This window comes from Echeneis naucrates, chromosome 11 (assembly GCF_900963305.1).
Source record: "Echeneis naucrates chromosome 11, fEcheNa1.1, whole genome shotgun sequence".
Classification (NCBI taxonomy): domain Eukaryota; kingdom Metazoa; phylum Chordata; class Actinopteri; order Carangiformes; family Echeneidae; genus Echeneis; species Echeneis naucrates.
The window spans coordinates 3,621,138-3,644,880 of NC_042521.1; the positions used below are offsets into that span (position 1 = coordinate 3,621,138).

Genomic DNA, 23,743 nt, shown 5'->3' on the forward strand with positions numbered 1-23,743 from the left:
ACAACATTGTGAAAACACACATCGATGCTTTTGTTGGCCGGTTTCAAGTTCCAACTGCCTTCAAAAATAAACACAGGAGGGACGTGATTCGTTTATTTGCATGCTGTAAAGGTGCACGCCGTCCTCGGGCCGTGGTCTCGTGCCAACGCTCCCCCTGGCTCATATGAAACTCCGCCTGTTTGCAGCTGAGGTCATACGTGGGGGCAGATAAGGGGTGGAAGGGTGGAGGGGGTACATGGGAACAGGAGTTGTGGTTGCACGGAGCTGGGGCTGGCTGAATGTGACCAAAGTGGAGCTCGGTGATGCGGGCGGAGGTGACGGGTTGGGGTTTGGGCCTGCAGTCGCCACAGCTCCTGTCTGCTGTAAATTAGAGAGAATTAGGGGGCCCCGACCATAAAGAGCATGGCGTCAGCGCTGCACCACATGACTCCTTCTAATAAAAGAAAATTATGCCAACACTTAATGCTGCTTGTGGTGTGTGACACAGTAGCACTGAAATGTTTGTTTTCTACAATCAGCCTGTAGTGAATTAGCAGACAGGTAGCTGGCAGGAAGAGGGGAGGGGAGGGGGGGGGGGGGTCCACAAATATTACCCACAATGCCATGTCAGTCATCAGCACACGTTTAATTCAGACTATTTTGGGAAGACTGTTTCAGTCATGAGGCTCAGAGCAGCAGAGGCACGCCCACCAGCAGGGAGGGGCACTGATCCTCAGGACTGTTTTAAGTTTATTTTTTATTTCATATTAACATTAATACCAGCAGCCTGGATACAGAAGGGGGGGGGGGGGGGGGGGGGCAGACCCCATTTCAACATAACACAACAATTCAAGGTGCCGCATCCGGGTGTTAAGTGTCAGACTGTGATGAGAAGGTGAATAATCGCCACGTTAATAGTTTTAGTGCCCTGAGATGAACACACACACACACACACACACACACACACACACAGAGAGTGTGAAATGAAACACTCACCCTCTTCAGCAGATTTCATGTTGGTCTTTGGGCAGAGAGCTCTGAGATGTGAGATCAGACGGCTGTAGATTGATCCATAAATCGGACTGTATATTCCCTGCCGCCAATTCAACAACCAGGAGGAGAGATGAGAAAGGCAGAAGTTTAAAAAAAAAAAAAAACTGTACAAAACAAAAACAACAACAACGGCGCGGGAGAGCAAAAAAAAAAAAAAAAAAAAAAAAAAAAAAAAAAAAAGTCGGATCCAAAATGAAAACGTCAAAAAAATGAAACGGTGTGGATCGAAGTCATGACCGCCGCAGTCAGAAAAACGGGGGTCCGGGTCGGGGGATCCTGGCTGAGCTGGCTCTCTGTGACGCACTGCTCCGGCGCACACCGGACCTCCGCGCTTTTAAACCCGGGGATCACCTCCGCGCACGGCGGCGCGCCGCCCCTCCGCACTCGTGACGCACGTGCGCCTCCGACGGGCCGACGGCTCCAATGGAGATCCTCGCTGCTCAGCGGGGCTTCCTGAGGCGGAGGAGGTGGGTGGGTGGGGGGGGCTGGAAGGGTCTGGGCCGAGTTAAAATAAGCCTCAGCACCGGGAGAGCCAAATACAAACCTTCACTGATGGAAAAAATAAGATGATCCGACAGATCCGGAGCCAGAGCGAGTAAACTGGAGTTAAAATGAAACCCGAGGAGCCACCAGCAGCATCAATCTGCACTTTCCACCCGTTCAATCTCCAATATCTGCCCCCCCCCCCCCCAATGTTCACACGGTCAGTCATCAGCCTGGATTGATGTGCTGGCAGCTTTACATGAAGCTGCTGACAGAGCCGTCCATCAACCGGTTGGTGTTGGTTGGTGTTCCTTCAGAGCGTTGAGCTGGAGGCTGCAGCCTGAGATGATCCACCTGAACCCCCCCCCCCCCCCCAGACCTTCACATCTTTGCATGTAGGCATCTCACGAGTTATTGCAAAAGGCAAATAATTCCTTTTCCACGTCCTCCTGACAGACTGCACGTCTGCGGGGCACACAACACATAATTATCCATACTTGCATAGACGCACTATATAAAAATCGAGCCCTATACCCGGTGATTTGACACGCCGAACTGAGGATCTTCATAGAGTTTTCCATCGGCCGCTCACTGCGGTCGGTGTATACTTATTCAGCTCGTCTCTCCTCAGCGCATTCGGTCCCAGCAGGCCGGCCTGTTGCTATCTTTGGCAGGTCTGGATCTTTCAGCGGCTGGCAGCAGGCCTGTGGTTTCTATGATGACAATAGTCACATGGCGGCTCCTGAAGTGTCTTATCCGTCCCTGGAGGTGGGAATCCACTTCACAGCCCTGCAGCGTCTTATCGTCTGGCCGTGGCTGGTTTGATCCTCAGTGCTGCCGCTCTCAGCTGGGAGGTCACTGTGTGTCTTCATTCAAAGGTCATAGTCCTGTCTCTTCTAAAAACTCCGGAGTACCAACGAGTTTCCTGGGATGTTTGTATTTTCAGAAGCAGGACTTGGCCTCACACACTTTTCCCTCAAATAAATGTGTTTTAGAGGGCAGTTCGCCGAACGAGGCAGCACACCGAACTGCAGCTCTGGTGCTTGAAAACCTTCACGAGAGTGAGAGTCCTTTCCCAAAAAGGCCTGATATCTGAAGTGCTTCTCCTGCACAGCTGAGTGATCTGACAATAACTGATCAAACTGAGGTGTTTGACGTCAGGGGCAGCTAATAAGCACAAACATTTGCAATGACGCAACGGCATATCTGAAAGTTATTCAGCACAGATTTCATTCCACAACAGTTAGACACCGTTCATGATCTCAATTAATAAAAAAAAAAGAAGATACTAAGACTAATAGTTTTCAGTCACGCTAGTGGCTCTGCAGAGGCTGCCCTTTGAGACGGGCCCTCAGACAGGACTAACATGTTGATATTATTAGAATGATAACAGAGGGGAGCTGAGGATGACGGTTTTGTGGGTTTTTGATGATGAAGTGTTGGATAAAGTGAATGTTTGACTTGATGATGGTGTTACAGGGATTACAACTCGGCCCGTTATTAAATTTCATCCACAAAAACACAAACTGAGGGTGACGCTCGAAATGAAAAGTGAGGGGTCACCAAAAAGAACGGGCCCCTTCCAACATTTACGTCAATCCTTCAGCGAAGTCAGAAGTTAAACTGAAGTCACTCTAAAAGCGCCAACGTCCCCTGAATCCGCCACAGTGTGAATGTTTCGGCTCAAACGGCACAATGATGGAAACTATATATAAACAACTTCCATCCAATTCTCTCCACTAGGCCCACAAATCAGCTGTTAATCCACCTTTGTCTCCATTGTGCAACCCGATGTCATGCATGCCCCACATCTGAAGCAATCCCCCCCCCCCACTCCCCTCTCCCCTGTCGGGATCGCTTTCTGCAACAGAGTATCTGAGGGAGTGACGACACTTGTGAAATCCAAGCTGCCTGTTTCAACATGGGGACATGGCTGGTGGCTCCCCAGTCATTTAAAGAACCCCACTTGTTCCTTTGACCTCATGGAAATCTCTCATCAGGGTTGGAGTGGGGGGCTAAACGGTGGGGGGGGTCACCACTATACAGTTATGTGTAACTGAAACATGTGCTGCAGTAAACACTTCCACCCGTCTGCAGTTAATAAATAGACCTGCTGCTGATTGACTCGTGGACTCGTCTACGTCAGGCCGGTTCTGGGGCCGCGGGTTTTTCCAGCCGGGCCTGGCGTTGGTTAGAGGACACCTTGGTAACGGGCCACTACAGACCGGATGGATCCAGAGCCACGGCTGCAGTCGGAGAGCAGCAGATAATGAGAAACAACACCTACGTCCCGCGATGATGATGCAGACGCAGCTGAACTGTTTTCTCACTGACAACACATGCTGACGTGATTAACACCAGAGCGCCCTTTCATGTCTAAATCAAGTCAACTGACAACACATTTCGCCATAAAAAGGCCTAAAGTTCCTCAAGTTAAGCCTGATTTTCCTCCCAGAGTTTCTTTTCTTTTGTCAGTTTAATTAATAATTAAGTTTTCAGCTTGTCCTGACTACCAGTCAAATTTCACATTGGTCACATGACTGAAATCCAAACTAACTAATCATCTTATTACCGTCTAAATATTTGCTGACAATCTTCCGGTCACGTGACCTGCACAGTTCAAGTTTACGCTGCTGGGGAGTGTTTTGGCACAAAAACCTGAAGTTAGCCTAAAAGTAGCATGCGCACTTTAGTTTCGCGTTTCTGAATTCGTATCGGTACTTTCTGACAGTGATTGATACTCAAATGAGAACGATATATGCAAAACTGTTTCTGAGGCAGAGTTGAGGCTTTAAGGCGGTGAGACATCGCAGCAACCACTTTAATAACAATGATACATTTTTATTTATAACCGCATTTCAAGCCAACAATAAATAAAATCAACATACATAAAAGAAACAAGCGAGAGTGTAAGAAAAGTTAAAGTGAGTGAGCAATCTTCAGCTGGTGAGTTTTGAGTTTGGACTTGAAGAGTTCAGAGGAATCCCACCGGAAGGTCTTGTTACCAACAAACAAGCGAACAGACTGTGACACATTTGCATCGTTTTCCCAAAAGCAGCTATTTATTTAGATTTGAGACGGTTTACATGTGAAAATGCATTTTGGCCATTGCGGGATTGTTGCGTCATAAAAATAGCAGGTTTCAATCTCTGTGTTTACAGGGAGACATGGTGCCGTTGAGCTAAAACATAACCAACACAACGTCCTTTATGGCGCGTTGGTGAGTGACACAGACACAGATCATCAGCAAATGTTTCCGATGCGCGTTGACCCCACGTCTCCCTGCCGGGACTGTCGCCCAGCTGTGTTTCTCGAAGTTTCGTCTGGTTGTATCATCCTTTTTAAGAGTGTGGGAGGGGTGAGGTATCTGGAGCTGGGGGTGGTCTCTCCTGTCACAAACCCACACTTTTTCTTTTTTTTTTTGTCATCCTCCATCTCGAACATGGCCGCTGCCAAATTTTTAGGAACGCTCTGCCCGGTATGACGTGGTTTGGCCACAGCGAGGTGGAAAAGACCTCAACTCGCTCCTCTTTCCACAGCTCGAGCCCTCAGAATCCAGTGCCTGGCTTTATTTGTGTCTGAAACAAAAACACGACGGAACATTGGACGGTGTTGTGAGTTATTCATAAACTGAGAAACAACCGGGCCCCAAAATGCTGGCTGTCCACGCTGCTGAATCACCTGTTTGTTTTGGAAAATTGAATTGGAAGAAAAGTGAAAAAAAAAAAAAAAAAAAAGACTTCTGTACGTCTTTGTGCTGTTGAGCCTTCTCGCACATCCCTCTCACCATATGTGAACCCATAACTGGTATTTTATGGAGTGTGTCTTGATTTAGAATAATGAAACCTTAAAAATAAACTTTATGACCACAAATTGAGTTCAGACTGTGACCAGAAAACTGACTTCAGGGGGAATTCAGTGGTCTTTAGCTCTCATTGGAAACCAAACAACTGGCATGAAAAGCCATCTGGGAGATGAAACAGATAGAAGTGAGAATGACAAAAATGCAGAGCGGTGGAGTAAAATATCATCACATGGAAAAAAAACAAAACAAAAACACCAGATGAAAAATGATGCCGCTGCTCGAGGATGAAATGTGTGCAGATATCTCCGCTGTGAATCATTTTCTAATGTTTCAGGAAGTAGTCGAGCTTCTTTTTGGGGGTAGCGCGGATATTTCGCTGTTATTCAGCCTGTCCAGGGAGTCATGACCCTCCTCCCACCACACACCACCACGCCCCGCCGCCATCCCTCCGTCTTACAGTCAGACTTCCTGTCTCCCATCAATGTTCTCCTTTTTTCTCGTCCGCTGTGACGGATTCCCCTGCTCTGTTTCCTGTTGTGAAGGCCTGTTGCTCGGCTACAGCCGGCGGGGGGCGGGGGGGAGCGCTAAGAGCCAAGGGAGTGTTCGCAGAAGGCCGGGAGGCTCCTTTTCTCTCCCCCAACGGTCTCAGACCGTCTGTGGAGCTCAGGCAACAGCTCCCCAGAGGCACACAGCGCTTTACTGTCTCTGAGCCGTTGGTCGCGGCTGCACAAGCTCCACAGGCCAGAGGTCGTTTACTCAGATCAAGAATGGAGCTAGTGTGGTCAGCATAGACTGGACTGAGGTGGGCCTGTTGACACCGGGAGGTTTTCTATCAACAGCACTGCGGTCTAAAAACGTCCTTCAATGAAGCAAATTGTTTAGAACATATGTAAAATATACCTTAGTCTGCTCCAAATATTCCTACTCTGACAAAAAAAAAAAAACAAACATCCGTTCTAGAAGTGATTGTTTTGGGCAAGACAAAACCAAAAACCTGAAAATGAGAGTCAGCGTGTGAGTCAACAATCAGCCAGAATGAAGATGACGACAGACTATCATTAAATATTTTTAAAGGAGGTGACGTCGATAAGGAAGCTGAAATAAATATATATATATAAATATATATATATATATGAAAGCAGCTGAACAGCTGCTGTCAGGAATGAAACCCTCCGGTGAATTCAAAGTGTGGTAGTTGAAGTATCAGTAATAATGTAAGAAGTCACAATCAATCCAGCTTCAAAATTAAAACCAGAAGTTAAAGTTTCAGCTTAAGCGTCAGAAAAGAAAGTTTTGTTTATTCTGGGTAATTCCCTAAAAGCAATATTGCCCTTTTCAGGAACGCCAGGCAACCGCACTGACTTTTCACCACACAACATGTCACTTCCTCAGAGTCGGTTTCGCGTCCACATGGAGATTCTGAGCGCAGAAGCTGTTGTTGCAACTGTTTTGTATTTCGTGTGTGGAGAAATAATTAAACATTGGGACAGTTTCTCCAGCTGGAGCCTTGGGATGAGGAATAGTCTTGTCTTCCTGAAGATTTCTAAACTTTTCTGCCCCCCCAGTCAGCCGAGTCAGGGAATATCATTACCGGTAACTTTATCTCTGCTGGTTGTTGTTTCTTAATTCAGACGGGGTGCTGTGGAATTTTATAACAAGCCCAGTCAGATGGAATATGGCTACAGAAGCCACTTAGCCGCTTAGTAACAAGATAGCATAATGGCATAATGGCAGGTCTCTCTCCAGCATATAAAAAAAAAAAAAGAAATACAAAAAGCGGCAAAAATGTGAAGAAAATGTACTAATTTGACAAATGTTCCACGCATCTGAAATTTCTGCTGCATAAGTGTTTTGTATCCCACTTATGGGCCGGATAAAATCTAGTTTGGTCCAGAAGTGTTTTGCCAAAAACACCTCATTCTGGACGGCTTCAAATTAAGTTATGGAGTCTTTTTTTTTTTTTTTTTACAAGATAATTTGTTGCACAAGAGATGAAACATCAGATTATTAAGGTCCATTTTGACAATGTAACAGCCTCAACGTCGCGTTTCTGCACTTACGCAATTAAATTTACGGCTGTCTGAGCGACTCCTCCTGCAGAGAGAAGGCTCAGAGATGTTCTGTTGTTGATGTGCAGCTTTTTGTTTTACATAAAGTTTTCACTGAGTGTATCTGAAGACATTTGACTGTCAAAGTGACGCCTGGATTCAAAAGGTGATAGAGGAGCTCTGGCTGATGACGGGTCCATTTCTTTATGAGGATTATATCATTTCTTATAACCTTTATGCTGCCACTTCATTCCTGAGCACAGAAATATGGATTGTGAGCATTAAACACAATCTGTGCAAACAATTTGGATTTCTTCATTATGAATATATGAAAATCCTTCCTTTATTTACAGTTTTCTCCCTCTGTAACCGTACTTTTCATCGTTTAGAGTACCTTCAGTGTCTCTGGATGGCCGCATGCACCTTCAACTATTCAGCTATTTTTCTTATCCTTCCTCTCTCAGGAACATTTTTTGTGCCTTTAGATGGACTGAAGGACTTCAGGAAACATAAACTTGTGATTTCTGTACCGACACTGAGATTCATTCTATAAATTTAAAAACATGGGGATTTCCCTGATGTAGAGAAAAACATCCAGTCTCCGCGTTAACGTTTAAATATAGAACTATAAAAGCCAGTCGTTTGCCATTAGTGCCAATTTGCGAATGCATGAAACTTTAAGTCTTAACAACCAACTATTTATGAGGCAAGATGCATTTATATCTTTTCACAAGTCAAGTCATGTCCAACATAATTTAACCATCCAGTTTTCTATCTTCATATTTCATGATATACACGAGAGGGAAGCCCTAAACTGCTCTGAACATGAAGGAGCCATAAATTAATCCACAAAATCTACATGAGAAGATGTTTCCAACAAAAGGCCAACTGTTCCGTGTTAGCAGAGTAAATCATTAGTCACATGAACGCTATCTGGCCCATCACTGCGGCGCACCGACTGCAGCCAGTTTTTGGAAAACACACCACAATGATGCACACACTGTAGGAATAGTTAAATACAACCTACGGTGCAGCTACAAAGTGAAAACGAGGAGATGAAAGCAAACGTTTTTTAACATGTTAGAGCCATCGGACCATCACATCCATCACTGGGTCACCCTTCATCCACAAAGTGCTTCCTCCTCTGTGGGGAGAAATTGATAACACATTGTCTGTTTGCTTGTGGCTGCCTTAGATTACGTGGTAGAAGATTTCTTTCTCGCTGTATACATTAAATCTCCCCCCACACTGCTCACGTTTTCAGGGCCCGTCTGTAACTACTGTACAGCTAGAAATATTTTCTTACTGCCACACTGCAGCGAGGCTTCATTATGTACGGCATTACTCAGTTATCAATGTAAATTTGGACTTTGTGTCTTAAAGACTGAGTCATTTTTTGAGTATCTTGTCAGGATTAAGTCACTTAGTTTCTGGTTTTAAAATGTTTTAGAACATATTTACTACATTTACTGGGCAAACGTTTCCAGTGAGAAGTCAGTCATCATTTTCTTATTGCTTTCATCTGCCTTTTTTTAAAATACCTCTCCATGTAACTTTTCAGATTTGTTTTAAAATGTAAAAGTGTGTTACAAATAAATTATCGTGAGCACCGCAAGTGTACACACACAAACGAAAAGAGGGAAATGCTTCGTGTTTTTAAATGTTTTCACTCACCAAACATGAGAGAAGAAGTTCTGTGTTGTGTGAAATGCTCCTTTATAAGGATTCCCAGCCTCATTCAAGCCAAGTGTCTGGTCTCTTCCTCCATCTAGTGGCCAAAGGATGACCTTCGGGGTCGGCTAAAACCTAGAAACTGTCAGAAAATACACAACATGCTATTTTCATTGCCATTTATTCATTCTTTTTATTAATCATTGATCAATAACAGCATTATAAATAGCAGACACTGTTAGAAACTGCAGTGTAGAACATGGAAAGCAAGTAAACAAGAGAAAAGTTCACGCAACAGCACATACACACAACACACACAGAGAAACACAGAACATCTTGAATTGCCTCTTGTAAGAAAGAAGTATTCATAACCTAAATGCAATTTGCATCAAAGTGTTGCAGTGCCACCGATTCTTCCCCCAAATAACTCTGTCCACTGGTTTGTGTCTTTTCTTTCAGTGCAGCTACAGAAATTTACACGTTTTTAGGAATGCTCAGCCCGAGTTTAACTCGATGATGATTCAGAAGAAACCCGGCTGGTAAGTATCGTTAAACTACAAACATTGAACAAATCGGGTTAACTTTGTCCCGCCTGTCATCTTTTCTCTCTGTGATCTACACATCTTCAAACAGTGTACATGGAGTGAATGATAAAACTCATTCCCCCTTAAAGGAGAGGAAAAAAAAAAAAAAAGACAAACAAAAACAAATAAATGTCATCCATCCACTATGGGCCAAAGTCACACAAACACCCGGGGGAATCATTGTCAATAAAGGCCTAAAAATAAACCAGCAGTGTGTTTCAGGCTCCTCCACTGACTTTTAACGTCCTAAAGTCCACATCTGACCAAACACCAACTAAACTGTTTAAAATCGTATGCTGTGACGCACATCATAATGAGGCACAAAGCGAGCTGCCACTTCCTGGCAGGAGGACAACACTTAATCAAGGCCAGTTACACGAAGATGATTGAACATGTGGTGTTGGTTTGGATTGCTGGTTTCACACTGCGAAGATGATGATGATGATGATGATCCTGATTACGTCATTCACCGTCTTAAAAACATAAAAGACCAGCAGCAGCAAATGCACAAAGGTTCAGCTTGAAACCAGCACTCAGCATTTCCTCTCTGAATGTCACTGTACATGATTTTTTGGTTAATGCAGTGAGGTTCACATTGACAGCAGTAGTAAAGGCTTTATTTACAATAACATTAAAGCGAATGATCTTTTTATCCCTTTACAGCAACTCAACACTGTTTAGGCTGGCAACTGCGTTTAATACCTCTAATATAAAATAACACTTAAAAAAATCTGAACTTCACATATAAAATTTTGACAGAAATGTTTTAGAATTGTATAAAATGACACTTGGGAGCCGATGCGTTTGATTTGCTGTAAAACAAAAGAAGGCAGAGAGACCCTTTCTGACAAAACAGGGTCAAGTGCAGTCACTTACGCCATTTCATTGTTTTTGTGGTAAAATCCCTCCGTTTGTAGTCTTTCACTATGTGCTCTGTGATTTCAAGTAATCCCAAGTCTCAGTGAAGTAAATCCAAAGAACAAATATTCAATTTTACTCCATTTCTTGATTGTTCCAGTGGTTCCTCACCTGTCTGTCACTGAGGATCGGTGAGTTAAAAAAGTGCTGAAAACACAAAGTCCAGAGAAGCAAAAAACAAAAAAAACTACAAAACAAAAACAGGGAATTCAAGTCGGGCTCATGAGGACAGTTTGGAGTAGCTCGGTGGTGAAAACTTGCGCTTCAGGTATTTGATAATGTACAGAGGAAGACAGCTAACCAGCGTGATGGCAGACACCTTCCACAGGAAAGGCCAAGTCGTGATGAACGACAAGTCTGGGGGAGGAAGCAGAGACGCAGCCCCTTAGTTACACATTGTCATGGTGTTGTGTTGAGATTGTACACGTTTATAGGCATTCAGTCAAGTGATGGGAGAGTCATCATCACTTGATTAAAGGACATAAAGAAAAGATGAACAGTGCAGATGCAGCTTAGAAAGTCAAAGTTAGACACTGGCCTCAAGATGGGAACTGAACAATGTATTAAATGACAGGTCACCGAAAAGATTCACAGTGCAAGCAACCTTAAAACACTCCACACAAATGACATGACTGGAACATACAGAAATGTCTAACACAGAGCGAAATGAATTTACAGGCTGCACACCTACCGAGAAAAGCTCCAAAGGAGACCCTGCCTATGCCTGTTGGCAACATACAGAAGCAAAAGAGGTGCAGCAGAAACAGTGAGTGCAGAGCAGTGAAGAGATAAAAACAGAGGGACGGACAGAAGACAGAGGAGGGACGCAATAAAAGCACAGAGCTGAAGGTGCCACATTAAAATCAACCACATGGAGGAAGAGAAGAAACAGGACAGAAAGTCTCCAACAGGTTAATCTGTTAACCAATCAACTATTTCCATTCATTCATTCATCCGTCAAGCAAACATATCAAATACAAGACAATGTGAGAGTTCGCTGCTTTCCTTCACCACACAATCTGAACTGGAGTTATTTAAGTTTGGTCTATTTTATTTTTGCGATTGAGATCTGATTTACAAGATCTCACTACAGAGAAATGAAATAATAAAGAGAGATATAAAAACTTCACTGTCGTCATGTGAAACATCACTCATGTTTTATTTTCTCCTTAAAATCATCAAAGTTGACATTAAAAGTCACAGTCTATACAGGAAGAACAGATGGGAGGAAAAAAAAAAACAACAACAAAAGAAACACTGCACCTACCAAAGTACTCGTTAAGGAAGGCGAGCGATGCGAGGTAGCAGCCGAGACTGAAGAACTCGGCCACCACCATGAGCCAGTGCCAGGTACGAATCGTCAGCGCCACCATCAGCAGCTCCGTCAGGATGAGTGCCGTGAAGGAGATGGCGACTACGTGGACGAACTCGGACTCAAACAGCAGCAGTGCGCCGTACATGAGGATGCCGCCTGTTGGTGCCAGAGGAAACACGTCGACTGAGACACAACAAATCTGAACGCCTCGGGTGTTTACTCTGCGTCTGCTTAAGGATTTTTCTGATGGATTTGATTATTTCAGGCTCTGCATCACATTGCTGCTGTTTGCTTTAACTTGTTAAAAAAAAAAAAAAAACTCAGATGTGGCGAAGAAACAAAAAATGAAAACACTTTAATATGACGCTTACATTTTGTGGGACACCACAGCAGACCCCCTAAAGTAGTTTCAAAGTGCAGTCAGCTCTGCCCTGTACAACTAGGACAATTAGAGCTGGCTGACTCGGGCACCGAGTTAAGGATTAATGAGTCTGGAGATAAGGGCTGATTCAATAAGATTATGTATGAGGGGAAAAGATGCACAATGTGCTCTAGTGTCTCAGACCGCTAAAGTTCTTTAAGCGTTCAGACACTCACTCATCTCTTGGTGCCTACTGTATTCTGATAGCCCTTCGTTTTATCATAACACTACACAAATTGAGCCTAACCGCCTATAACTGATCACATAATTACTTCTTCATACAGCCTTCATACAGCGCATTCCAGAGAGTCAAGCCCTGTAATGAATTAAAGCAGACCTTCGTCTAATATTTTCCTCCTGTGCTGTTGTCTTCTCATATTGTCTTCACAAAAATTTTTTTTTTTGGTTTTTCCACAGACCTATATTGGCCTTTAATTAAAAACCTTAAACTGTCAGGAAGTCACGCTTGAGCAGGAACATAGATCTTTCTCACACGCTGCATGGCTTAGCGATTACAGAAATATCGATTTACTGGACAGACAAAAGCCTGCATGTAAAAGCAGATGGTGGTTGGAAACCTAAGATACTGAGAAAGAGACTGTCTGAGAGTTTGAAGGGGCCCGGGGATGGTGGTATTAGACAGAAGAAATGGTGGCTGAAGAGGTGCATTGACACTCGGTCATGCCAAACCAGTTGGTCTTGAAAGAGACAGTCCTGCTAAAAAGTTAAAATCAACTTGAATGATGTCCAGATTAAACTTTTAGAAAACACCTGTGCACCTTACCTTGGTAAATACTGATTAGAACCCAAATGAGGAACGTCTTGAAGGATAATGAGCGGCCCTAAAAGAAACGCCATCAGTGAGCTAAAAGCAGTTCAGGGAAGACAGTAAAGAAGTAGAAAATGATTTTTCCAACACACAATATTGAAGGAGGAAGAAAACCTTAGTGAGGTCTTTGTAAAGCTCTGGGTAGAGCAAAGCCATATCAGGTTTCACATCTTGGTCCAGAACCAGGGAGAACACGGGGAACATGGTATAGATGGTGGCATACCTGCATAAGCAGAGACGAACGGAGACATGAACAAACTTTAATTCAGCTGGAGGCGACGGGCCTTGAAACAACATTCATTACACTCTCAAATAAATCCACACATATCTGTAGTGTTGATGATGATAATGATTCTGAGAGATTTCATTAAAAGGAACGCACCCGACCATGAGGAAACCCTGGTACAACGGCACAGAGGCAAAGAAGAATATGGAGGAGAAGACAGCCTGAGGAAAGAAAACAAAAAGAATTATGTCATAGAGTTAGAGAATTAGAAACTTTATTGTCCACAGTTTGGAAAATTGTCTTTGGCTTCACCGCAGAGCACCAATGTCTGTAAAAACAGACAAATAATGAAGTACAGGCACCAGAGAAAAACTTCTGCAAACATGACAGAGAGACAAAAATGCTGTTGTATAGTTATATTGGGGTTTTTTTTCTAAAAGGTTTCATATCACTGAACAATACAGACTTTGTCAACGCTTTAAAGACCTCTTTACCTGCATGGTGGAGATGATCATGCCTCTGTGCATGACGAACTGACCCAGCGCTGCAGAGCGTTTGTAGCTGTTCCTGCCGTGAACCATGAGCAGGCGACCGATGTGCTTAAACTGAGTGATGGAGAAGTCTGCAGCCAGAGATGCCTGCTTCCCCTCCTGCGTAGAGAAATGAAGCATGAGGAGGATTCAGTTCTTACACAGGGCCCCTGTTTCAGCGTCACACCCTCTTAAAATAATAAAGAAAATTATAAATTGTGTTAAACGTTATATCAAAACACAACTTTCAAAATAAAACACCGTCAAGAGCAGAGTAGGTATAAACTATTTAATTAGTAAGTTAATCGATGGTTCTTGATGTTTACATACATCAATTTGTCAGGTGGTAGTCTGTTACCTTTCCTTCGATTCCAATGCCGCAGTGTGCAGCCTGGATCATGCTGACATCATTTCCTCCATCGCCTGTTTAAAACAGAACAAACACATTTACAAATCTTATTTTATAATGTGCGACCGTAACGGTGGTACAGTACAGCAGGTGATGCTCATTGAGCTTTGGCTGCCACCTTGTGGATGAAAGATGAATTAGTGCCAGGAGCAGTGAGTTCTCACATGTCGATTGTGCGTCTCTCTGTGTGTTAAATAAACATCCAAAACATCAAATAAAGCTGGAGTCGATTTTCAGTAGCTTGCTTAACACAGTTAAGCAGACATGTCTGTGATATGACAGATCAGTAGCTGGCCAATTAAGGGCCATGTTCTGGAGTTTCAAAGTAATCACTGATGCAACTTCTTCAAGCCACCAGACAAACTATCAAACAATCCACTGAACTGGTTGTTTAATTAATCTGTCCAATAGATTTTTTTTACACCTTGTTAAATATTGCCCTCGCAAAGGCACTCAGCCGTATCCACACAGACATTTTTCAGTCCAACGTCCGTCTGTGCTGACACCACTGTATCAGTCTGCGCTCACCTATGGCGCAGGTTCTGTTGGCCGTGTGCTGCTGGAGCAGCGTCACAATCTGGGCCTTCTGAGTCGGGGAGCAGCGACAGCAGACCACCGCTGGACACTGGCACGCCAGCTCCACAAACTCATGCTCGTAATACCTCAGGCAGACCTGCAACACAGAGAAGACGATTCCCGTGTTGGCTGTTTCTTTCCTTCAATGAAAATGTAACACTACTGCTTCTCTCTTATTAAAGCCGGATGTGACTTTTTACTCAAGACCCCAATTGAACTCCAAAGTATTTGTTTTGGCTGAGAAGGACTTTCTATTCTCTTATGGCCTGTTTGGCTCATTCTCAGCATCATCTGCTGTAAAAGGAAATGTCACTATGGGATGTGTTGTGTTATGTTGTGTTGTGTTGTAAACCTACCTCTAAGGAGTCTCCAGAGATGACCAGAGCACAGTCATGTTTCCTTCTGAAGGCGTTGAGCTCCAGATGAGCCTCTCCTCTGTTCGAGACCTGCTCAAGAGCCAAACAATACAATTAGCTCCAAGTACATTTAGGAGCTTCATAATGGAACAAGAGTCCGAGTAAAACAGCATACCGACTTGAAGACGTGGATGTCCTGGTTTCTGGAGACTAAATGGGAGCTTTTGGCGATGCAGGTAGCCGTCTCGAGCTTGTCTCCCGTCAACATCCAGATCTAAGAGAACATCAGCATGCAGACGGGTTTAAATTTCACTCCAGTAATTATCAGAACTCCCCATCAAAGTCCTCTGGCGATAACTCCTGATCACTGAGTTTCCCTCTAACAGACTGGGCCTGGTGATAAAGAATCTTCCTGGTCTATCTTCGTTTATCTACCAACCTTGATGCCAGCGTTTCGGAGGAGCTCCAGTGTGGGTCGGACGTCTGTTTGGAGCTGGTCTTCCACGCCGGTCAGACACAGGAGCTCCATCTCTCTCTCGAGGCTCTCCAACACTGCTGCCACCTTCAGGGCTCGGTCGTGGATGCTGAGCTTTGCCTGGTTGTAACGATTCTGCACCAAAAGGGACAACACTGCTGTTTAAAGAGAGATTTAGTAACGAAAATGCTGCCACATGAAATAAGCATTAAAGTTCTTTCACACTGAATTTTGAGGATCACTATTTGTTGATGCTTACAGGAAGAAATTAAAGTAGCTTGAAGTTTCTTGGCTTTTTTGTGCAGTTATACATAGTATAAATTATAATTGTCTCTGACCTTTTTATTCTATTTCACTTGTCTTCACAGCAAAATCTAAATACTATATAGCACATTCATATATACAGTAATGCTCCCCAAATACTGTGAACCACCAGTGAAGTGAAATATTCAGCTTTTGGTTCACCTTTAGAGATGAGGAGCAACATTTTTAGGAAATTAGTAATAAACACCCAGACAAAACACATCCTGATGTTAATGTCATTATCAATACATCACTCAGATGTGTTTTCAGTTTAGTGAAGAAAACAACAAGAGATTTATTAAAGGACACAGACAGGACAGAGATGTGTACACTGGGGCTGATTCATACCTCAAAGTCTTGATACTGCTCCTCAGACAGAGACTTCTTGGCCACCACCAGCGTCCTCAGGCCTTCTCTGGCCATGTTTCCACACTGACAGAAAGGAGAAGATGATGTTAGTAAACAAGAGGATATTCAACTTCAGGCACTTTGGGGAAACTTTTATTTCTTGGCCAAGATTGAAGTTCAGCGCTATTTAAAACAAATGTACATGTATGTTTAATTATGTCTTCTCCCCAGGACTAATTTAAATCAAATCTGAGGCAGATAATCTGTTCTATCAGAGCAGCTGCCGTATAAGTACAGCGTGTACAGTGAAGTCAATAGCAGCATATTGTTACCAACACCAAAAGAAATCAATATTGAACAACATACCCTGTGGTGAAACTCAGAGGACACAGTAAAACAAAGGCATGGATGGCGGTTTATTTTTGATATGAAACACCGATGGGGCAAATCTGTCCTGTTGATTGGTTATTGACAAGCGCAGTAACTGTAGTGCCGGCCGATTTGACAGCGGGATATTAGAGCCAACAGAACATCATTAGCACCATTGTTCGAGAATATGACATACTGTAATTACTTCAACTTTATCTAGGTCACTAATTAAATCAAAAGCTGCCCGCGGCGCTAAATGACTCAATAATGTCAATATAATTATGAACATATGCACACAAGACTTTTGACCGCTACACTGGTGAACGTCCTGATTGGGAGTTTATTGGAGAAAAAAAAAAAAAAAAAGGACTACAAACTATCAACTATCTCAATTTTTCAGGAGTTTCAATTTTTTTTAATTTTACTCAATCTTTTGTCCACAGCAGGTCATTTTTAGTGACGATATAATTTAGTGCTTCTTGCAAAAGACAGTGCTTTTAAAGATTTCAATGAAACTAAACCCTGTTTAGACTTTACTTAGTTAAATGCATCTTTCAGCAATGCCCTTTGAGTATATTTACATTATGTATTTACTTTTCTATGTGGAGTAATGTTCTTTGTCAGTCCAGCATGGCATCCAAACCAACGTGAGTTCCACAAAGAATGTTATTATTACTGTTATTGTTTCTGTTCACTCTGTATCAGAGCTGTGAAAAGACACCGCGTCGTGCAAAACGCCGACACAAACCACCGCTGATGACGGACGCCAACATATGACGCGGAATTAAATCTTAACTGCTGATGGACAAACATGGGTCGAGGTAGGGTCCAAAGGAAGAGGCATTCACCTCTTCTTCCAGCCAGTCGTTGTACTGGACGATGCTCGCCATGGCAACATCAGCACCCTTCATGTAGAACGTAATGTTTCCCGTCGACTCCTCCTACATCAAAATGTCACAAAAAGCGTCTGTTAGAGCATTCCCTCTCCTGTTTGAGTAGATGACTGGTTGAGCCGAGCCATTCAGCCCTCTGCTCCTTCTCGGTCACTGTCTTGTTCTGAGGAATGCCGTCTGGCGTTACAATACTTGATGATAAAGCCTTTTACAACACTCAAGCTTTAGCGATGACCTGCATTTGTAAGCAAATTTATTTCTGTGAAAAATGCGAACTATATATATTAAATATTATTATATTAAAGCCAGTTTTCAGAGATAATCAAGAAAACACAGAAACACATGATTGTGCAGCACAAAGACCGCACAGAGAGCAGATTTATATTTTTATGCATTTGGGCCCCACCCTAACGATGATGCCCATCCTTTTGCTCTCGGAGGTGAAGGGGAAGATCTGCAGGATGTGGAAGGAGAGAATCTGTCCTGAAGGAGTCTTCAGCTGCAGGGAGGTCAGGTCTCTGTTCACCAGGGTCAGGCCAACACTCTCGGTCCACCTCACCAACGCCACCTGAGGAAAGCACACAACACAACAGGCTCACACAACTGAGGATGATCATAACCTACAACATTTTGACCGTTAAAATGAGAACGTCATTTTCAATAAAACAAAATGTGGATGGACTTTTAGCTTTATGAGAATTTAAAAATGCTCAAAATTGAATCTTACTGACTGATACAACAGAAAAGGAGAAATATAAGGCCTTTGTTGCAGATTAAATCTTTCTGGCATTTCAGATAAGGCAGTGCAATATAAACATGTTTTTAACACATTTGTATAGTTTTGATTATGACAAAAAGATATTTGCAAGTGTAATGACAAACTGAAGATGTAGAAATGAGTCCAACACAAAAAAATGTTTCATGCAGAACAAGAAGAAAGCTGAGTAAACCCATAGACCATAAGCTCATTGATTCAGATATCACTTTGTGTTGAAGGATAAGGCATAAGAGAGTTATCGTATCTCCAGAGCTGCTGAGCTCTTCTCATTCAGTTCCACATAAGTGTTTTTCTGTTTCTCTTTCCTCTTTTTCTCCTCAGCAGGAAATGCGGCCCCCGAGTGAGCGTTCAGCTGCACACGACTCAATTCTCAATGGGTTCATTTTCAATTTGCTCACTCAAAGGTTGTTATTATACTCTGACCTACAAATTGGAACTTCCTGGTAATACCCCATCATTTCTCCTGCTCCCCCTTTGAGCTCCGTAAAAAGGGCTGCCTATATTTATTTAACACACATCTGTGTGTCATTATCCGTGTGTGTGCGCGCCCATATGTATCTAAACACACACACATATACCATGTGCTGAGGAGCCTAAACCTTGTACTTCAATCGACTTTATCAGCTCTTCTGAAACTATTTAAAGCTTTGTCAACTCTGATACAAACTGCACATGAATCATGTGTTACGACAGTAATAGAAAAGACTGTTGCTGACTACTTTACGATGGTGGCAGACTGGTTTAAACAACCCGATCAATCATTCCCACTGTGTTCACAACGTTCTACTGATTGTGTAAATCACTGGGGCAGCACTTCCTTTAAAATTAATAGCAGCTAAAACATGTCATGATGAAAATGGACCTTGAACAGTTAAATTGCTCCTCTGTGATATATACAGATATTAATTGAAATTTTGGAATATGTTACTATTATTTTGGACACATTTTTGTAGGCAGTGATACAATCTTTTATCCAGTAACATTTATATTCTTCTTCTGCTTTGCTTGAAGCTCAAAACTAAATTGTGAAGATGCACCTCCACCTGTTTGAGAAACACTTTGTGAAGTCTGATTGTTCATGTTACTGACGACTTCAACAGTTATGAAAAATATACATAGGCCTGCAAAATGTATACATTTTTCTTCTGATGACAGCACACACACACACACACAAAAAAAAAGTGACAAATGAAAAGCTCTGGCATAAACGGCTTAGCTCCATAAACACCTTAATGTCCCCCTGAAGAAATAATTGTTAGTCAGTGTTATTCTTCTTTATGGTACATAATCTACGTCTGATCTCCTCACTGAAGCTGCCAGTTACATCCAATTGGAAATGATAGAGTACCCACTTTACTGGGCACGCTAGTCATTAAAGGCTACAGTCAAATGCTCTTGTCTGATATTACGAGGGTCATAGGTCACAGGGGGACTCTGCTCAACGCTACTCTCAGATGACCCCTGTTCTGACCTTTTTGGCCAGCCCACTTCATCTCCTTAATGATGGCTCATTACATTAGAGAGGCTGAGCGGAGAAAAACAAACTATCACTGACAGAGGCGCAGTTGGCCAAGATCTGATGCAGCAGTCGATGAGACTGAGGAGAGAGCGATGAGGAGAGAAGAAAATAAAAGGACAGGGAAAGAACAAAGAGTGTAGTAGAAGGGGAAGGGAAGAGCTCCACCAACAATCACAGACCTCCACCTCTCATCGTCTCTGAGAGAAAATTAAATATTGATCAATCCAGGCAGTGAGAGACAATGGAGAGAGGAGAGGAGAGACAGAGTGGATATATAAATAAATATATACATCAACCAAGTGTGGAGAACAGACAGGAAAAAGGGAAAACAGAGATATATCTTTCACCACCTTTTTATCTTCATTTGGACTGCTAGACTTGAGCCGCGGGTTTGACACAAAGTAAGACTCTCAAAGGCTTTATGACGCCTCACATGTCATGGGTGATAAACACATCAGCCATCACGAACTGGGTGTGCAAGAGAAGTTCATCCTTCTCTTTAATATACTTTTAACCCATCCTAAATAAATTCCTGATCAAAATCTCTCACAGTTATAGATTAGCAAATGCTAGTTGGGTTTCCTTGTTGATGAATGAGCCTTTAGAGACAAATATATTCAGGACGCACAGTTATAAACGCTCCAGATCTTGGGTTACAAGGAGATAGAGCCAGAGAAAAGCTTGGAGATGCCTTAGGGGATCACTTTTGTGCTGCATTCTTCCTTCACTTGCCGCAGTAAATTCTCAAAATGTAAATATAGAGGATTAAATAGCTTAACCTCTACAAATAGTTCACGACCTCTGACTTTGTGTCCATGAAACGGCTAAAATGACTATTTTGACAAAACAGGGTTGTTTAGGATCACCGACAAAATGTTTAGACGGGGAAGAAACTGGAGGGAGATGAGTCTGCAAAGTAACAATGTCCAAAGAAATTCTTCTATAGTTCATGAGTCTGTTTCTTTTCTTTCAAGGTGAAAAATAGTTGTCAAGTCTACCTCATCAGGACTGGAGGCCTGGTAGGTGCGGTTATCATCGCTGAAGTCCTGGTCGGCCTCGGCAGACTCCGCCTCTCCGTTTACAGCTGTGTGTGACTCGTAGACGGGGGTGACGTTGTGGCACAAGGCGATGGCCTTCACAGCCTCGTGGATGCGACTGCTGACGCTCTTACGAACCTTTGGGCCGGACGTCTGGGTCTTCCGCGATGGCGTCAAGCCGCTGGTGGTGGTGGTGCTGCTGCTGCTGCTGCTGGAAGGCTGGGAAGTCACCTGAAAGAGCAACAAGGAGGGGGGGCAGTGAACCAAATATACAAGCTGCAACTTCTGCTGATGATTAGATGTTAACATTTATCATTTAGAGAAACTCATGCATGTTTCCAAAATTTAAATCTGAAATAAATCACTTCTGATCTGGAAACTGTGTTCCAAATGTTGTCCAGTTATTTGCTGTATTATTGGGACCTTGCATATGATGGACAACTAGATCTAATCCCACACTTGCCGCCTATTCACTCTGACACAGCGAGGGAAGTGCTCTATCACAATGTTTATCATGTCATATCTCCTTTGAAGGCCTTTTATGTGTTCGGCTGTTTTGACAGCAACCATGACTTTAACTGAGTGCTGACTTGCGAGCAGGATGACGGCCAGCTGTGTTTGACGGGGGCCCCGTAAAGCATTTTGGTTTTGGCTTCTTGTTAACCTTCAATACTGCCAAGCAGTGAGGACAAAAGAAAACAGCTGACTATTAGCAACAAAATGATCTATAAACAAAAATGGTTAGGGTGAAAGACTGAAATGAAATCTGGGAAAAAAAAAACTGAATTTAAAACAAAAAACAAAACAAAATTAAAAAAAAAACTTAAAGAGTTGTGCAAAAATGATCAACTCACTGAATCAAATGTTACTAGTTTTGATAAGAGATTATTTTTATGTGCTGCTTTCTTTTTCCTTAATTGAGAATTAGTTTTACATTTTCTGTTTTATATCAATGAATGAACAAACTTGCCTCTAATTCCCATGTGACAGTACAGTGTGACTGCAATGTGTCGCATCTATTTGCTGGACAGAGATGTTGCTGCTCTGCCATGCTTCAGCAGTTCAGCGCTAAAAGGACTAGTCATTTTTCATTAGCTGAGATTACATATAAGGGTGTGGGGCAGATGGTTTCAGTGTCGACCAGCTGTTTGGAGCTGGCGGAGACCGAACAATATCAGTCTGTCAAGACCGCAGCCAGATCTGAGCCACCCAGCGAGGAAAACACTTACTTACAGTACAGGGAGTCGCTCAGGGACACTGCGTGATGAATGAACAATATGGGTTCCTTTCCTGGAAAATTTGTCCTTAGCTAAATATAAAAATTGATTAAACTGATCTACAGGGAGGACTGAGAATAAGCAGGAAAACCCTTGGGGTGAAAAATAGTACATATTTTTATTTGAATGTTTCCACTCCTGTACTGGACAAAGGTGTTCATATGGAAAGTAACAAGTTGGCTTTACTTTGCTTGGTTCTGTGTCAAATACTGGACCGGCTCCATTTTATATCACTAATGGGAATGAACGACTCCGTATTGTTAAAAGAGATGGAGAAAAAAAAAATACCATAGAAGAACCACTCCCAAATTAGTATAAAAATTCCCATAAAATTTATCACACAGCTGAACTGTGTTTAAAGTTATGATCTTATCCGCAAAATCTCAAGGCAGAATAAAGTAAGATTTGATGACAGTGTGGGAAAATTCAAACTGAAGGGGCCTCATAGGGTTTAAAGACGTGACTCATCAAGTTGTTTTAAGGTATTTGCGTGTCTTTCTGTGAACACCCACCTGCCTTCTTCAGGCACATTTCATATTGGATGATAAGACAACATGACTCACCAGCGCATAAGACTGGATTATGTGGTTCTGTATCTCATCCATGGTGTCAGTGCCATAGGATACTGTTCCCAGGTGAAGCCGCTTGAAGATCATTTCATTCTGTGTCAGCGTCCCTGAAATCACCCGTGTCAGTCCATTTTAGCCATAACAAACCAGAAAATCAGAAAGGAAATACATCACATATACAAACTGTTGGATCACTCCTCCTATTTTTGCCCTGGTACTTCATGCCCTTCCCATGAAAAATACAACACAACAGACACAACTCAAACCAATGCTTGATTGGTATTTTTTTTTTTAAAGGCAGACAATGACAGAAATACAATAAGAAGATTTTACAGTAATAGTAGTAAACAGGAATTTTGGTACCAGTCCAATTATTGCAATTCAATTTATTATTCCTTCTCATCAAAAACATTCATAGCAAAATATGAATAAAACAAATCCGCCATATCAGCAAAATGCTGGACCATGTTAAGTAGTTTCTCATGTCAATACAATCTTGTTTTTAAATGAGTAATGAGAAAATAAAATAAAAGTAATTTTTTGACTTAATTAAATTGCAGCTGCTTCATTTCATAAAGTAAAAGTTTTTTTTGCCCCCTTTTTTTTTTTTTTTATGTTTGACAGTACACACACGCAAACACACAGCTTCTGCTTTCAGGAGGACTGTCTCCAATGCATCATGGGACCTGCAGGGTGGTGTGACTGCCTTCCCATTGACCTAATCTCATTACCAATATGGAGTGCATGTCCCCTCTAATTAACAGACAAGACACAACATTGCATACAAAAAGACTGGGTGAATGTTCGGACACAAAAAAAGAAAAAGAGAAACAGGGCAATGGTTTTGTTTAATGGATGCCTGTTGCCAGAATGTGTGCTGATAGAGAGTGAAGCTGATTAGAGGTCATCTAACTTCCAAAACCATTAGAGCTACAGGGTTAACCAATTCTAATGGATTGATTGTTTGTTCTT

General features: G+C 42.6%; 2 protein-coding genes across 4 annotated transcripts in view; both read right to left on the reverse strand.

Moving 5' to 3' along the window:
• nfatc1 (nuclear factor of activated T cells 1) overlaps positions 1-9,137 on the reverse strand; it is a 42,141-nt gene extending 33,004 nt beyond the window's left edge. The window contains exon 1 of one of the 2 annotated variants that reach the window (XM_029514695.1): positions 9,043-9,137. In XM_029514695.1, the coding sequence (XP_029370555.1) occupies positions 9,043-9,106 (64 nt within the window). In that variant the 5' untranslated portion in view covers positions 9,107-9,137. Of the gene's footprint in view, positions 1-975; positions 1,106-9,042 lie in introns of those variants that run through there. The other variant, XM_029514696.1, reaches the window with a different exon arrangement.
• Positions 9,138-10,761: 1,624 nt separating this feature from the next.
• The window catches only part of atp9b (ATPase phospholipid transporting 9B), a 33,194-nt gene continuing 20,212 nt past the window's right edge, over positions 10,762-23,743 (reverse strand). The window contains exons 14-30 of one of the 2 annotated variants that reach the window (XM_029514288.1): positions 22,766-22,878; positions 20,887-21,144; positions 17,998-18,159; positions 17,547-17,639; positions 16,330-16,413; positions 15,643-15,813; positions 15,379-15,477; positions 15,204-15,293; positions 14,800-14,944; positions 14,221-14,285; positions 13,827-13,982; positions 13,489-13,553; positions 13,221-13,329; positions 13,062-13,119; positions 11,809-12,012; positions 11,233-11,265; positions 10,762-10,898 (exon numbers count right to left, since the gene is read on the reverse strand). In XM_029514288.1, the coding sequence (XP_029370148.1) occupies positions 10,762-10,898; positions 11,233-11,265; positions 11,809-12,012; positions 13,062-13,119; positions 13,221-13,329; positions 13,489-13,553; positions 13,827-13,982; positions 14,221-14,285; positions 14,800-14,944; positions 15,204-15,293; positions 15,379-15,477; positions 15,643-15,813; positions 16,330-16,413; positions 17,547-17,639; positions 17,998-18,159; positions 20,887-21,144; positions 22,766-22,878 (2,042 nt within the window). Of the gene's footprint in view, positions 10,899-11,232; positions 11,266-11,808; positions 12,013-13,061; positions 13,120-13,220; positions 13,330-13,488; positions 13,554-13,826; positions 13,983-14,220; positions 14,286-14,799; positions 14,945-15,203; positions 15,294-15,378; positions 15,478-15,642; positions 15,814-16,329; positions 16,414-17,546; positions 17,640-17,997; positions 18,160-20,886; positions 21,157-22,765; positions 22,879-23,743 lie in introns of both variants that reach the window. The other variant, XM_029514287.1, reaches the window with a different exon arrangement.